The sequence below is a fragment of the Pundamilia nyererei genome, unplaced genomic scaffold (assembly GCF_000239375.1).
Source record: "Pundamilia nyererei isolate P.nyererei 1_Seehausen unplaced genomic scaffold, PunNye1.0 scaffold00078, whole genome shotgun sequence".
Lineage (NCBI taxonomy): Eukaryota > Metazoa > Chordata > Actinopteri > Cichliformes > Cichlidae > Pundamilia > Pundamilia nyererei.
In genome coordinates, this window is record NW_005187479.1 from 94,731 (window position 1) to 111,047 (window position 16,317).

Here is a 16,317-nt window from a genome sequence, read left to right on the forward strand (position 1 = left end):
TAGGACATGTGGTACATTGTGTACAAGTTGGTTTGTAATTTGTACACACACAGTTACGGACAGTTCACCGTTCAAGGGGGACGGGGGTGGAGTCTAACCCTATATATCTATCATAAGGCGAAAAGCCATTACAGGGCAAACGGGGAGAGACAGATTATAGACCCAACTTCCTCTTTACATTTTAGGAAAATGGAAAAACAATGCAGTGATTTATAGAAATGTGCAAACACAAATGGAGGCAGGCATACCAGCAATGTGCTGACTAACACAAAGACAGTAACTGCTTTATATATCTGCAAAATGCAGCCTTTCATTATCTTTAGCGGCATGTTGCGTACTTCATAGGTCAACAAAAACAATCCAGGGTGTTTTTGTACTTTTCTTCTTCCAATCTGTAATAAAAGGACTGGAACCATAGTAACACTTTGGGATGTTAAGTATTTATACGACAAAAAAGGTAACTGGAATCCAAGTGAAATGAAAAATTGCAAACTTAAGAGCGAGTTTTATCAGCCACCACTTTTTTGTTTTTTTTGAGCTGGTATTAGATATTTGTCACTAGAATGGCATTCATACTTACCAGATAATACTTAGTATTGGAACTGCTTTCAATGCATGACGGCAATCTTTTTTTCAGTACTCTACAGTACTGGGCAAATGTCTTGGGCCTTCTCTCATTTCTTTTTAGTTTGCTAGGAAAGTGGGAAATTTATTGGATAATGCAAACGTACATGTAAATACAGTACATAAGGCAAAAACTGAGTTTGTGCAATTCTAAAAAGCTCGACTGAATATTTGATCTGACCACCTTTATTCTTCAACACAGCCTGAACTCTCTCAGGAACCTTTCTTGTATTTTCTTTAAGTAGTCTTCAGGAATAGTTCTCCAGGCTTCTTAAAGGACACGCAGAGCTTTGCTTTGAATGCTGGCTGTTTTTTGTTCTTGTCTCTGTTAAGATGATTCCACACAGTAATGTTGAAGTCTGGCAAACCAAACCATGACTGAAGATGTTCAATGTAGGGTTTTTTTTGTCATGTATGCTTTTAATGTATTGGCAGTATGTTTTGGATCATTGTCATGGCAAAAATGAAGCTGCTGACAATCATGGCAGATCTTTCCAGATGGTATTGCATGGATAAAAATCTGCATTCACGATTCCATCATTTTGACAAGATCCTGAACACCACTAAACTGAAATGGAGCCCCAAACCATGACAGAACCTCTGTCGTGTTTTGAAGAAAGCTGTAACCACTGTTGTACCTCTCTCATCACCACCTCTGAAGACAGTTTGAACCCAAAATTTCACATTAGGATTCATCCCTCCGTCAAACCTGTTGCCACTGCTTTACGGTCCTGTGTAATTTGGGATGCCTCAGCCTTTTCTCCCTCTTTCTCTTCCTTAAAGATTTGTTGACAGCCACCTTTCCACTAAGACCATTTCAGTGAACATTAATGGATCAACGAAAAGTCAAATTGGATCTGTCCAGTTCTATTTCAGGTCTTTGCTGGATTTTTTTCCCCCTAAATCTTAAAATGCTTGAATAATGATCGCTTAGTGTTATGTGGCTCAAGAAACAAAAACATTCTTCTGAAAGTGGCCAGGTACAAGAACTGGACTGAAAAGGAGTTACATAGCAGCCAATGTCCAAAGAAAATCAGAAGCAATTGTATGCTCAGCTTGCAGTTGTGGCAAAATATATTGCACAAAAAGACCTTAAAATGCATTATTATTGATTTTTAAAACCATGCAGAAACCCTGCTACTCAAGTTCACTACAAGAAGATCTTAATATTAACATTTATTTGCTAGTTTAGTCCACACAAAATCAAATTCATGACGTTCTTATAGCTGTTACTGGCATTATTCAGAATTCCAGTCAGGGTTAAAAGCAGTAATTTCAAACTACAGAAAATCATGGTGCCTAAAATCTTCAGTGATTGCCACTTGCCACATGGATGTGGCTTGGATCTCTGTATTGCGAGTTGTTTCATCTGACCTGGAAAACTTCAGCTGGCACACTGTACTCCTGATTTTTAATACCTGTGTTTGCAAAACATGGTTCAGTTCTTAACTTTTCACAAACCCTTTTAATCCTTGTGTGAGTCAGGGTGTATGTTAGGCTCATTCATAATAATCAAGACTATTTGTTTAGCTTAAGCGCTTTCAAACAGAAACGGCTGCCAGTTATCATTGGTTCTGATTTGGACAGTCACTAATAATACAAACACACCAACCTTTTTTTTCTCTCTCTCTTTTTTTTAAAACACATTGCTTCCACAAGTGAATACAGGTAAATAAGGACTGCCTACTTCCACTAGAGGGCACCCCAAGCTTTGAAAGTTTTACGCAAGCCTGCATTTTTTAGTTTTGTTCGTTTAAAGGGAAAATTTGACTATCTCAAGAATCAAGACGCAACAGGTAAGCGTTTTACTCACGTGCTCGTGCAATAAATAAATAAATCACAATGAATAAAATCATCTGTGTGCCATTAAGCCTTTAAAAAAATAATTGACCTTTTCTGTGTTATTTGTGACATGAAATGTTTAGATCTGTTCGGTTTTCTGCATTAAAAATGAGTCAGTGCACTTATTATCGTGGGCATTAACACGCTCTTCAAGTCCATCCTGGCTGGATTTGGAGAGTTTTAACAGCAACTCCATCTCGCAGCTCAGTCACCTTTTCTCTTCCATAAAGGAGACTCGTTTCTGTTCGGCCTGTGCGTCGCAGTGATAAACACGGATGTAAGGTGGGGACTGACGGGCTTGTTGCTGCGCAGCTCTCAGGTCAGCTGGTCGCAGCTCAGCCACCACAGCGTGATGTGAGCCAGTCTGCGTGTTGACAGCGGCACTAAAGCAGCAGAGCAGGTACAGCACCAGATGCAGCCTGACGCGCGCTCGGAGCGCAGGAATGAATGGACCAGCTGCATGGTTTGTCTGGAAGTGTCTGAAGAAGCCAAGCTGCGATATTGTTGGATATTACTGAAAGCACTTTAATCAGCGACTGGTTGAAGCCCGATTTCCCAACACTTCCCTGCCTCCGGAAAAAAAGGCCTCTATATGATGAAGTTTAAGCCCAACCAGACCAGGACGTACGACGTCGAAGGGTTCAAGAGGAGAGCGGCATGTCTGTGTTTCAAAAACGAAACAGAGGACGAGGTAAGCCGTGAAGTTAAACCATTTGTAGGAGGAGAGGGCTTTTATTAACACGCTCTATTTTTGACACAGTCCCAAATTAACCGCTGTGCCTGACAGTACAGCAGCCTGCTTTATCGCGCGTCTGGCTGACTTTCAGTGTGTGGGGAGCGCGTTCACGTGGCTCGTCTTTAATTGAGGTGCTGGGCAGAGGTGAAGGTTGGAGGGGGGCAAATATTTGACCTGTTACAGGGTGTGTGGCTGCAGCTGACACTCAACAGGAGATCATCGTTTTTCACGTTCTTGCCAAGAAGGACATCCAGATTACTCATAAAATCGTCCCAGTTATCTCTAACGCAGAGCAGTCTCTGCATATATTTCACAGCTATGGGCCCATAAACACCTCCTGTCATAAATAAAGTAGTGCAGAGTTTGTTTTCCAACACATCAGCTGATGCGGTTTTACTAAATCTACTTTTGCTGAGATACCTGCTACTCCCGAGACCAGTTGGTTCTACTTTTTGATTCAAATGATGACGCAACCATAAAGCAAATGTTCTCAGCCATTTTACTCACGTGAAAGAAATGTTTGTCTTTAAATTAGAGAGCTGAAAATGAGGTTTTAACGTGTTACATGTAATCAGTCGCCTATTATTTTGTCATTCGTGGAAATGTGTAAGTATACAGCACATGTACGTAGTGATGTATGTCATATAACAAGCACAGACATTGACTGAAACACAAATTATTATTCAGTGATGCGCCAGTTTGGATAAGAAACTTTTAAGTTTGTTAATATTACCGTTGTTTTGTGCTGGGTCTAAATGTGTCTGCCTAGTGACGCAGACTAACTCTGGGCCACATGTGATATGATGAGTAGGGGGCTGAGTGGCTGTTACAGTGTGCTAAACTCCAAGTGACCCATCAGTTGCAATTTATAGAAACAAGGTACAGCCACTTGCTATTCCCTGACAGATTTCCTTTCCTGCTCCTTGTGCCTGGGCCCCTACCAGGGGCGCCTCCAGAATTTTTTCATAGGGGTAGCCGTATGGAGGTCACCAAAAATATTGGGGTGGCACACTACAGAATTTCCAGTTTTATTTTGCTGTTTTCAAATATAGGTTACTTGAAAAATATGGCTGGCAAAGAGAGAAAGAAAAGAATTATATGCCTAGTTAGTTTCCTGCTTTTATAGTTGAGATAACTGAAAATGGGTACATATAAAAACCAAACAAGAGTTGGAAATCCATAATAATCTGTTTTAAGTGACTGACTTAAAGCCCCAACCATCGCTTTAGTGAAACAGCAGAGCTGAGCAGAAGCAGCTTATCACTTATCAGAATGGAGTTGACTTTTAAATTGAAATTTGTATATACATTTTTATTGGATAGAGGTACAGTGGGGAGATGCACCAGTTATCTGTCCGGGGACATCCCCCCCACCCCCACTCAGTGGCACCTGATGTATGGTTTCACAACATATTGATACGTCATATATTTATTCATTTACTTATTTTTACATGTCCACAGCTATGTAACCACACATTTCTGTGGAAAAGTCTTGATCCGTAACTGATTTCCTTATATTATATTCCACAAAGCCTGCCTTGTCTTGAGAAAAAGTTCTCCAGGCTTTCTGAAGGTCTGTCAAAGTTTTTATTTTGACCAGTTGCATCTGGTATTGATTATTGTAATCGTATCCACACAGACTTCCCTCTAGAGTTCAGCTGGTCCAAAATACTGCTCCTCTTGTCATTACCTGAACCCTTTCCACAGAACACATCACTCCTGTCTTTCAACAGTTTCACTGGTTTCCCTTTAATCACATTAATTTTAAGTTTCTGCTTCCTACTTGAAAAGGTGCCTATAGATAAAATGTATTCTTCCTATTATTTGCTGATAAATTGTTATTTTTAGACACCAATGTAAGTATTTTACAAGCAGTGAATCCTTAATTAAGGCATTTACTGAGACAAAGGTTGCCTTTTAAATTTAGCTTCTTTTGAAAGGCATTAACACATCGTTCAGCCCGTAGAATTTGGCCGGAGTGGGATCAGACTGTAAAGATGTCGGGGTTCTGCCCACTCCAAACGCTTCCTCACTTTCCCCCGATCGTGTTTGGTGCCTGTCGGGGTCATTAACCTCCTCTCCTAAGCTCTTTGTTTTGATACAGAGAGGTAACTGCTGATCTGGTGGTTTTTGGAAAGCCTGTTGTCTGTGTGCGAGTAGCTGTGTCTGTACAAGTGCCTACGTGCTTCACATGCCGTTTGTGTGAAATTGCGCATGCATGTGTACGTTGTGTGGATTTGTGTCACTGAGGCAACTTGCGGTGTTTCTACAGTCCCCTGGACCCTGCGCGGATTCGTTTAAGATGAGATGTGTCACCTGGAATACAAAACCAGCTAAAATAATTGGCCTTCCTCTCTGTGGCTTAATGTGAGTAGCCATAGAAAGCAGAAGCCATGATGTGGAGTAAACACATACATTTGATTTTAACTAAGATTTTGGCAATGCCATGGCTAAATAAATTAGCTCACTGAGCAGAGTAAATGCGTAGAGAGATGTGTCTGCTGTGGAAGAGTATGAACTCGGACATTGAAGTGACTTTAACCTTAATAACTTAGTATTTTATTCACTCATAGATATGGACAGAGTTGCACTGTTAAAAATAAATCACATGGTTTCTAGAGAGTTTGTAAATAAAGGAGCAGAGTGAGAAAGTGTTACACTCATATACACTGGGTATATATCACCCATATATATTGGGTGATAAATGACATTAAGCATTTATTACCCAAAGAGATCAGCTTTGATGATATGAAGATGTTACCATTAGGCGCTTCACAAAGTTGCTTCCATTTTGGAGCGTGAGCAGAAAGATCTTACAGAGGGAAACCTCTGCTGTAACAGCTGTGTTTAATGTGGAAAGGGTTTATTCGACTGGCGTTTTTAACACAGGTGAGTGTTAGCCTGACTGGAGAGTGAGTTGGTTGCCCAGTGTTAAGGTTTCAGAAGGCAGTCCTACATGAACTCAATGTGGGTCAGTGATGCCGGATTGGGTTTAAGGTCAAGTAACTTCGTCATCAAAACACCAAACTGCATTGGCTGGACGGCAGTTAAAAATAGTGTGCAGCTTTAGGATATTTCTTTGGGTTAGAACGTTGATTTGTACTTCTTCAAACGCAGTGGGATTAAATATAACATTTGATGTTGGTACTACTCAAAACGCTAAAGCTGGCCGTACTGTAAATAGATTCCAGATTATGAATTATCTTTCATTAAATCCACTGACAACTAAAAACAGGCCGATACATGAATCATTACATTAGTTGTTCTCATTCGTCTATTTAAATTATGTGCCAAAGAGTGTGACACGCAGAGCAGCATCATTCGCACAGCGCTCATGTTGCATTAAGTAAATGAAGTGAATGACTGGAATGATATGCGAGATGTTCGACATGCGTCTGCTGAATGACGAGCAGTTCGTTTGGCCACCGCGTCCGTGCTGACGGACGCTGAACTCGGGCATGCTGTTGCTGTGCTTTTTGCACCCCAACCTCAGTAGCAGAGGCCTGACGGAGGGCTCTCTCTCCTTGGCAGGTGCTGTTGGTGAGCAGCAGTCGCCATCCAGACCAGTGGATCGTGCCAGGAGGGGGAATGGAGCCTGATGAGGAGCCCTGTGGAGCTGCTGTCAGGGAGGTGTATGAAGAGGTGAATTGATTGTTCATTAATTAAACCCATAAAGACGTTTCTATTGTTTGCATGCATTGTTGGTTAAAGCCTAGGATCTATACAGTACTGCGCAAAGTGATGAACGACACCCCATTTCTTTATATTTTGCAATGAAAATAGGAAATAGGTGCAGTGACTTATTGAAACGTATGTGGGAATACGTGTTTTTGTTGAAGGACATTTAAAGCTCATCTTGGATGTTGACTGCCGTTCATACCGTTCTCTGTCAAGATGATCTTACACTGCTTTAATAATGTTGAAGTCCGGGCTCTGAGGGGGCAAATCCATGACTGATGGAATTTCATTGTTTGTTTTCATATCCAGGTATGATTTTACTGCACTGGCAGTATGTTTGGGTTCATTTTCATGTCATGTATTACATGGTGAATCTACCATGTTAAACAGATTGCCACTAACTTTTGTATTTTTCAAGCTGTGCTATCATTTTCCATAAACTAAAGAAATGCATACAAATGATTTTGTTTTTGCAAAAGGACACGAAGTGGCTAAAGATACAATTAAAAATGGGATCTTTGCTAAGTTGCCTGCTATTTGCCTTTTCTATGCGTGAATTATTCACAGGTTTGCCTTAACAAACCAAAAACTTTCATATGAAAATTATGAGGTACAAGAAGCTGACTTAAAATGAGTAAAAAAGCAACTAATGTCCAAACAAACAAACAAAGAATCCTTTGAATAAAGCCTGGAGAACTATTGGTCAAAACCACTTTTTAGTACTTGGGAATCAAAATGTAAAGAAATGAGAGGTGGCTCCAGACTTTTCCATAATCACCTCTCACGGAGACAGTGTTATTTTTCATGCAGAGCACAATATAAAAAGCAGCACTCCGAAGTTTCCTTGAGATTAGTAACCATTTTTGGCTCCATTAATATTGGAAGTGACACAAAGTTACCATAGTGTTAAAAAGTAATAAGTATAGGGAATTTTATCAGTTGTCAGCTGATAATGTTTATTGGTTTTCCAAGGAATTATCTCATTATTTAAGTGGAAGATAAATAAAAAAAATCATGACATTTCATGACTTTGAACACTGGGGGGCTAATTTCCATCTCAGTATCATATATTCTGATTGCAATGTATGCATCATGGGCTCAAAGGACAGACACATTAAACTGAAAGTGAAATCAGTAAATCTTTGTCAGAAGTGTCATCGCTGTTCACAGTACAAGTCGCTCCTGTTGTTCTACCAGCCAAAAATCCAGAACAGAAGTAGAAATATGTGGCAAGGATGCATGGATAGCCAGCTTATCATGCTGTGGTTTAAGAAAGGAGGCTGCTGGTGGCTGGCCAGATTGTTCACAGCAAAGTGAGCTGTGAGCTTCTGACATGGATAGCAGTGTGCTGACAGCTTTGAAGTATGGCAGTGACATTTAGGAAGGGGTTCCAGTTGCCCACATCCTGCGCCTCACGTAGCTGACGCAGATCAGGATAAAGGCGATTCAAAGCGGATTGAGCCTCATTTGTTAATTTTTATTTGTGCATAAATTTGTAAAGCCTTGTAGGCCGTTGTGTGCATTTTAGTGTGCTTTTTTTTAAAGAAGTCTGGAAGACATTACAGCAATGACCGGGATGTCTGTTATGGTTTGATACTGTAAATGATAGCTGTGTCCTAACTGTGTACTATACTTGAGCTAAGCCCCCTGTCTCGTGTTTCTGTCATTTAGACTATGTTTATGTCTACCTGGGATCATATATGACGCGAATCCAAGTGATCTCGCTGCACAGTGTGTTGAAAGGACAGTTTCACCTGAATATTTTAGATTATGACTTGTGGACAATCACTTTTAATAATGACTCTGATTTATGTGTGCAGGCTGGTGTAAAGGGAAAGCTCGGCAGACTGCTTGGGATATTCGAGGTATGTTATGAAAAATTGTAATTTGTAATCATGTCGCGATACATAGTGCTGTATAAAATCATCCTACTGCCGCACCTAGCGTTTTTGTATGTCTGTGGTCAGACAATCAACTTGTTTAGTTCATGGAGTTTCTATAAAAGAAATGGTACGGCTAATCACAGTTTTTGCCTTTTTTAATGAAGGCTTTGCACGCACTGCGTTGGTGGTTTGTCAGAAAAACATAAATTCATTTTCTCTTCATGTAAACCTTTGCAGCACAATCAAGACAGAAAGCACAGGACTTATGTCTACACCCTCGTGGTGACGGAGATGCTGGAAGACTGGGAAGACTCTGTGAACATTGGTATGCCTCTGTGTCCCTCTTTGTCTTATTATAGTATCTTATTCTAGCACCCAAGGGTCACAAAACTAAATTACAAGGGGAAAAGAGTGAAAAATATTCCTGTGGTAACAAGATTTTTGAGGGTTTTTTTTGTGTTCTCCCTTTTTACGGGCATCCCTCATATGCATGTTTTTTGAGATCCTGTGGTTTATTAAAAAAAACAAAAAAACAAAAGCAAGCAAAAGGTTTTAGCAACTTTTTGCATTACATGTTCTGTTTCAGGGTTGAGTTTCAGGGCTTTCAGTCTCTTAGTTCAAGATCTTGGCTTAGGATCATGCATTGGCAAGGTGTATTTTTTATTTTTTTTTACCGGAATCACTTGCTCACATTAAACATGCCTCAACTAAGTGTTTAGGTTACACATTTTGATTCGCATAAATGTGAAAGGGATTATAAACTCATATATAGCATTAGTCTTCAGATAATCTACTGCCTTTGAAGGTGGCACACATAAGATGACTCCATAAGCAGAATGAAGAGGAACAAAACACAACGAGGAATGTGTAACAGCTCCACTGATTCATTTGATCTAAATCAGGGATGGCAAACTCATTTTACACCGAGGGCCACATACAGCTTTGATCTGGAATGGGGCGGAAGACTGAAACCCCCACTTCCAATCCACTTAAGGAAGTTTAACTACACATTAAATCCCTCAGATGTCTTAATACTAAAAAAGAAGTGCAATTTCAAAAGTTTGTCATTTAGAAAGAACTGAGATGAAGAAATGTTTCTGTTACTGTGGACCCATTGTAAAAAAACAAAACAAAACAGAAATTTCTATTGTAGATAAAAACAGGTACTTTTCGATTAATTATCTTTTACTTTGGTGTAATATGAATGGCATGGGAGCAGGTCTTTTTCAGTAGGAAATAAAGTAAAACAGATAATAGTCCACAGTTGAAGCCATCCTTCACATTTTCCAAAACCATCAAGTGGGCTGTATTGAAATCCTTACCCGGCCGATTCTGGCTCCCGGGCATTAGGTTTGACACCCTTGATCTAAAATTCTTAACAGAACAATTGGACAATTGAACATGTCTGCCCATGTGTCTGTTTTATGGAAAACATGAATAACAGATTCATGAACTGAGTAGCAGTTTCCCAGATTATGTCTTTCACAATGGCTGTATTGTCTTTTTGCCTCTTCCTTCATCCTGTGTTGGCTGATTGTCAAAATAAAATGACATGCAACTGTGCTCATAACTTTCCGCAGGGCAGTTCAACACTTCATTTAGATCTAGATTTTATTTTTATTTTTTCACAAATTCAGCCTGAATTGTAAATAAACTGGTTTAAATTGATTTATATTAGCATACCTGTTCAACTGCTCATTAATGCTCATCTAATCAACCAATCAGATGGCAGCAACCAAGTGCATTTAGGCACGTGGGCATGGTCAGGATGACCTGCTGAAGTTCAAACCGAGCATCAGAATGGGGAGCTAACGTGATTTTTTTTTCTTTCTTTCTTTCTTTCTTTCTTTCTTTCTTTTTTTTAAGTGATTTGAATGTATCGTGGTTGTTGGTGTCAGGTGGATCTGAGTATTTCAGAAGCTGCTGATCTGCTGGGATTGTTCCACACAGCCATCTCTAGACTTTACAGCTAAAAAGTGGCACTCAGCCAGTCAGCTAAGAACAGAAAAGGCTACAATTCACTCAGGTTCACCAAAAGTGGACAACATGAGATTGGAAAAACATCTGGTCTGATGAGTCTTAATTTCTGCGGGCAGCAGGGTCAAAATTTGACATGAACGCCTTGAAAGCACTGATCCATTCTACCTTGTGTCAGCAGTTCAAGCTGCTGCTGGTGGTGTAAATGTGTGGGAGCTATTTCCTCATCACGTTTACCCCTTGATACCAACTGAGCATCGTTTGAATCAATGCCACAAAGGGTTTAGGCAGTTCTGAAGACAAAGGGGGTCCAGCCTGGTACTAGCCTGGTGTGACTGATAAAGTTGCTGGTGGGTGTATGTTGTGATTACATGTAGGTCAGACATTAAGTATGCTCGAATGGAGATCTCTAATATAGCAAGCGGTTCGTTACACGTCGCCAATATCTATGTTGACTTTAAGTTAACATAGAATGTTTTTCTAAACTGTAACGCATATAAGGTGGATGTACATGTTTAGATATGTTTTCATGGATGTTTTCACTAACTGATATTTTAAATGGAATACTTTTCCCGGGATTGAGTAACTTGTAAACTATTTCTAACTGGACTGGAAAATGTGGTTGTGGCCGTTTACTCCCTTCACCCACAGAAGTAAGAGTTCAGCCTGTTCATAAGGGGGAGGAGTGTTTGCTGTGCCCAGCTGTTTTCCAGTTATCATCACTGACCACAGCAGCCCCCCTTACTTGTCCTCTTTTGCCCTACACGAGGGTTGCGACTGAACAGAAAGGGTTTACTACTACAGGTTGAATTGACTCCCTCGCCTCCTTAAATGCTGGTAGTGGTGGCACTCTTCAGGGTGCCAACATGAAGTGAAGGCATCCTCCTCCTCATTATCACACCAGGCTCCAGTTATCACAGAGCATGGCAAATCCCTTTAGCAAAGTGCTGGAATTGAATGGGAGGAGATGAGTTTGAATAAAGTATAAATAACTTCCAGCTGTCGCTTTGCTGGACAGATCATTTTTATGGAAGATACTTTTTTTAGGGTTTAGGGCTGTCTGAAGTATGCCCATGTCCACACCGACACCCACTGGTGCCATGACATGCACAGTTTATTTTTGTGTGTGGTGAATAAAATGATCCTTTAGTCATCCTTTCATTCAGCAGTCTCACTCAGCGCTTATTCAGGCTCTCTGTGACAAATTATACAATGCTTGCTTAATGGTGGCATGCCCTTTGGAGCATTTTAAATACAATTAACACACAGTGTGGTTTGCTTTGTGGATATTAGTATCCAAAATTTGTTCAAGAAGTCTTTGCTAAGTTTAAAAATACTATTATATTTCTATGTTTGCACCTATGGACTGGATGGACTGGGTCCAGTCTGAGTCTCCTCCATTTTCAATCTCATGCATTTTGAGCACTACCTGACCCTAATCATCTAAACACTGAGTCTTTGCAGTACGCACACTCCTTTCCTTAATCTTTGCCACAGCTAGTTCCTGCTAACTCTGCCTTGTTTGTATTTTGGATACTTTGCCCTTTCCTGTTTTCTGCCTTGTGCCTTTTTTGGATTTGTTTGTTACGCTTATTTCCTGTGTACGACCCATAGTGCTCAAATCAAGAGCTTCATTATGGGCCTTTTATCTTTTTTTTCTTTCTGATTTGCGCCTCATCTTCTCCACTTATTTTCACTGTATTGCCCTAAGAAATGTTTTAGTTGCTTAAATGCATTTGAAGGACACGGAAGAGAGGAGGTTTGTCTGAGGAGCAATTATCTAGGATTCACCGGTGTATCATTGTGTATCTTTCTCTGAAGAGTTTTTACCTGCTACCAGTTAAACTTCTGGGGTATTGATCTGGTCAGTTAAGTAAATGGATTCTTCAAAGCGCTCTATACAACATGCCACATTCACCCATACACATCCATTCTCACAAGCACTTTCTCTATACTTAGTGCTTTCTAACTACATTCACACTTCGATGGATGCATCGGAGAGCAACTTGAGGTTAGTATCTTGCCCAAGGATACTTGGCATGCAGACTTGAAGGAGCCAGGGATCGAACCACCAACCTTCCGATCAGTAGGTGCTCTACCTCCTGAGCTACAGCCACTCTGCTGCTTTGGTGTTATTGAAATTAATAACTAGAGGTAAACTAGAGGGGCAACAATGAGACAACTAACAAAACAGGAATGATCCACATTCTTTCCCTCCATTGGCTAGGGTCAGTATCACTACCGGCAGCATGCGGTGATGCCTGGACTCGGACTCTACAGAAGTTTCCCATGTAGTCCAAATCTCCTAGAGGGAGATCCCATCAGCAGGACCAGTATCTGTTCCTTTATGAACAGGATGGAGCTTTACCTGACTTCCAGCAGGTGACTGGTGTAAATACCTTTGACTAAACAATCAGAAACAGACTTCAACATTGTCTAGTGGACCCTGCGCTAACTGCCTGCCATTATGGAGCCCAACTGGCATTTACCTTAAAACACCAGAATTGGCTGGTCCACCAGTGAGCATGTGTGACAGATTTTAAGAGGTCTGCAGAAGCTGTGGAGAGCGTTATGCTACCTTTAACATTGTTTAACATGATTGATTTAGTGGTGGGTTAGTGAAAGTGTGGAGAGGCTTATCCATGGAGGGACACACAGAGGTCTATGGGGTAGGCAACAGCACCCTGACCATTAGATATCGGGATTATTTTCATTGTCAGACCCAATGCTGGTGCAGCGGGTCAGGGTTCCTCATGGTGTAATAGTAAGAGTATGCAGGCAGTTCCTGGTGGACGAAGGAACTGATACATGTTACTGGGCCCCATGCTTGTCTGACCTAAATCCACTCGAACACTTGTGGGACATTATGTTTTGGTCCATCCGATGCTGCCAGGTTGCATCTCAGACTGTGCAGGAGCTCAGTGATGTGCTGGTCCAACTTGTGAGAAGATCCCCCAGGACACCATCTGTTGTGCACACATTATCAGGCATGCATACAAGCATGTGGGGGCCATACAAATTACGGAGTTCTATTTTGAGTTGCTGCAGTGACATTTCGGGAAAATAGACTAGCAATCTGTAGAATCTTTTCACTTTGATGTGGGGGTGTCTTGAATTGAGCCCTCTGTACGTTGATAATTTTCATTTCCATCAAACGATATGCATGCTTTCATTCCTAACACATTACCCAGTCCATATCAGTATAGATGTGCGGCATGATTTTTTTTTTCTCTGATGTGTTTTCAGAGTGTTCTTTAATATTTTTTAAAAGTGTATATAGCTCACCAAGATCATAACATGATATCAACTGCCTTAAAATGACAGTTGTGAAACAAAGATGTGTCATTTTGCTAACAGCCTGTTGCCTCATCTCTCTCCTCATCTTTCTTCCTCTCCTCCTGTGATCACATTTCTGATGGGAGGGACCAAGATGCAAGGAGATGAGGAAAGGAATCGAGGATGTGCCAACTGAGAAATGAGCAGAAGGGATGGACGAGCTTATGGTTTCCTGTGACCTAATATCTGAAATGTTGCAATCATATGCTGAGAAATGTTTTGTTTCTTGTTCCTTGTTTAGATTGCCTTAATCAAGACCTTATTGTGATCTTTTACGAATATTTATCAATATCATATTAGCAGTTATGCATCTATCAGGATGGACGTGTTACGGACTTAATGACACTTCAATACAATGTGTGGGAAATTGTTTTAAGCACAACACTGATTGTGTGAGCCACATGCAAACAATTCAACTTTACTTGAATCTCTTCACAGGAAGGAAGAGGAAGTGGTTCAAGGTCGATGAAGCCATAAGGGTGCTGCAGAGCCACAAGCCTGTCCATGCAGAGTACCTACACAGACTTAAGGGCACCTGTAATCCCACCTGCACTCCCATGTGTGGCCCAGCTAACGGCAATGGCCTGAGCTCCCACATGACAGATGATGACGCACCCCACTATGTTGTTTGCTCCACACACTGCTCAGACCTAGTCAGCAGATAGGAGCCATAATGGCAGAGAGCAGGTCTTCTGAGAGGAAATGAATTTTCAGCTGAACTTCTTGAGACTGATTTGAAGAGACACTGAAAAAGTTTTTCAAATGTATTTAAGACTTTTTTTAATGTATTATTTTTTTTTAATTCCTGTAAAGCATTTCCTTTTCAACTTTAGGCAGACTGCAGTGCACTGATTATGCAATATAAAGGCCTGTTTAGTCTTAGATGTTGTATATTTGACTGGCGGCACACACTGTGTGCTGGTGATTTCCTGGAGGCGGTATGGGGAAGTGTTGGCTCCTGGAGGAAGCCTTATTCCCACAGTGACTCAGTGCCAAACAATGTGCAAGATGTTTGAAAAAGAGTAGCTGCAAGTCTATGGATGGACTTTACAAACTGCTACCTTGGGAAGTTTGTAAGGAATTCTGCTAAAAGAGATGAGGTAAAGTCTGCAGCAAGCGTGGACAGCATTGTTATTACTTCCTCAGCGCACACAGTATCATCTCTAAGCACTAGTGACACTGAACAAGCCTTAAATCATGTGTGTATATATTTGAATGCTGTCAATGTGAGTGAAAACTGAGTAAATTAGAGAAAAACTTTATATAGTGAACTGAATCAAACATGAAATGGCACATATCCTCAGAAAAACTATAATCTAGTGCATTATAGCAAATGTTTTATATAGTGTATCTGCAGAGATGCCTTAGAAGAGTCTGACAAATGCTGCACAAAGTCTCCCATTAAGTGCCTTCATAAACACAAAGTAAATGAACAGAACAAATCAAGCCTTATACATGCTGTCAAAACAACCCAGTTTTTGGAAGCTGGGCTCCATAGGACATTAAGAAAAATGTGGGTTTGCTTTTACGACAGAGGGTGCACAGTGACTGAATTTATGTTCCGCTGGGAAACATGGACCGAAAAGTATGACAGGAATTATGGTCGCCTGATTCTATTTGATGCTTTGCTTTAAACTTTAATCCAGTTTCTTCACAAGTTAATATTATTGTTTTTATTTATTGCTTTTTAATTGTCCACTTTTAGGCTTTTGCTTCAGAACATAATCATATATTTATATATATATATTTTAAAAGTAAGCTTTCATCTTTTTTCTCCCTGTGATTAGTTTGGGCTTAGTGTTTGGACTATACCATTAATACCAGGCTGTAGACTACTCCCCCTGGTGGCAATGGTACAGTCCAACTACAAGCACAAAGCATAGAAATGGAAAATTAAGTATGCAAAGAAGGAAAAAAAACTGAAGCAAACCCCCAAACGTGCACAGTTAAAAATCAAACTGAGAGTCGTTTATTTTTGGAGAAATAAACTGTGGATCGTGGAAATCCGTTTTTTATTATGTGATTATTTTTTGATGGTGCTTGTTTCAAAGCGTTGTATTGTGCATGGAAGTCCTTTAACACCTAGGGGAAAAAAGCTCAAATATGGTCATAATTTAACTTCCTAGGCTACCATTGGCAGGAAAGCCCATCTAACATCTTTCCTCATTGTCCATGTGTGACTGGGATATTCTATTGTGTGCAAAATATTTAAATAAACATCGTTTAAAGATAATTACTATTG

The 16,317-nt window shown here is 40.4% G+C and overlaps 1 protein-coding gene across 1 annotated transcript; it reads left to right on the forward strand.

The window, feature by feature from the left end:
• The first annotated feature begins 2,742 nt into the window (after positions 1–2,742).
• On the forward strand, positions 2,743–16,316 carry nudt4a (nudix (nucleoside diphosphate linked moiety X)-type motif 4a). Its single transcript, XM_005737614.1, has 5 exons — positions 2,743–3,157; positions 6,733–6,843; positions 8,700–8,744; positions 9,000–9,087; positions 14,514–16,316. The coding sequence occupies exons 1-5, from the start codon at positions 3,059–3,061 to the stop codon at positions 14,738–14,740; spliced, it is 570 nt and encodes a 189-aa protein (XP_005737671.1). The 5' UTR covers positions 2,743–3,058; the 3' UTR covers positions 14,741–16,316.
• Position 16,317: the final 1 nt, after the last annotated feature.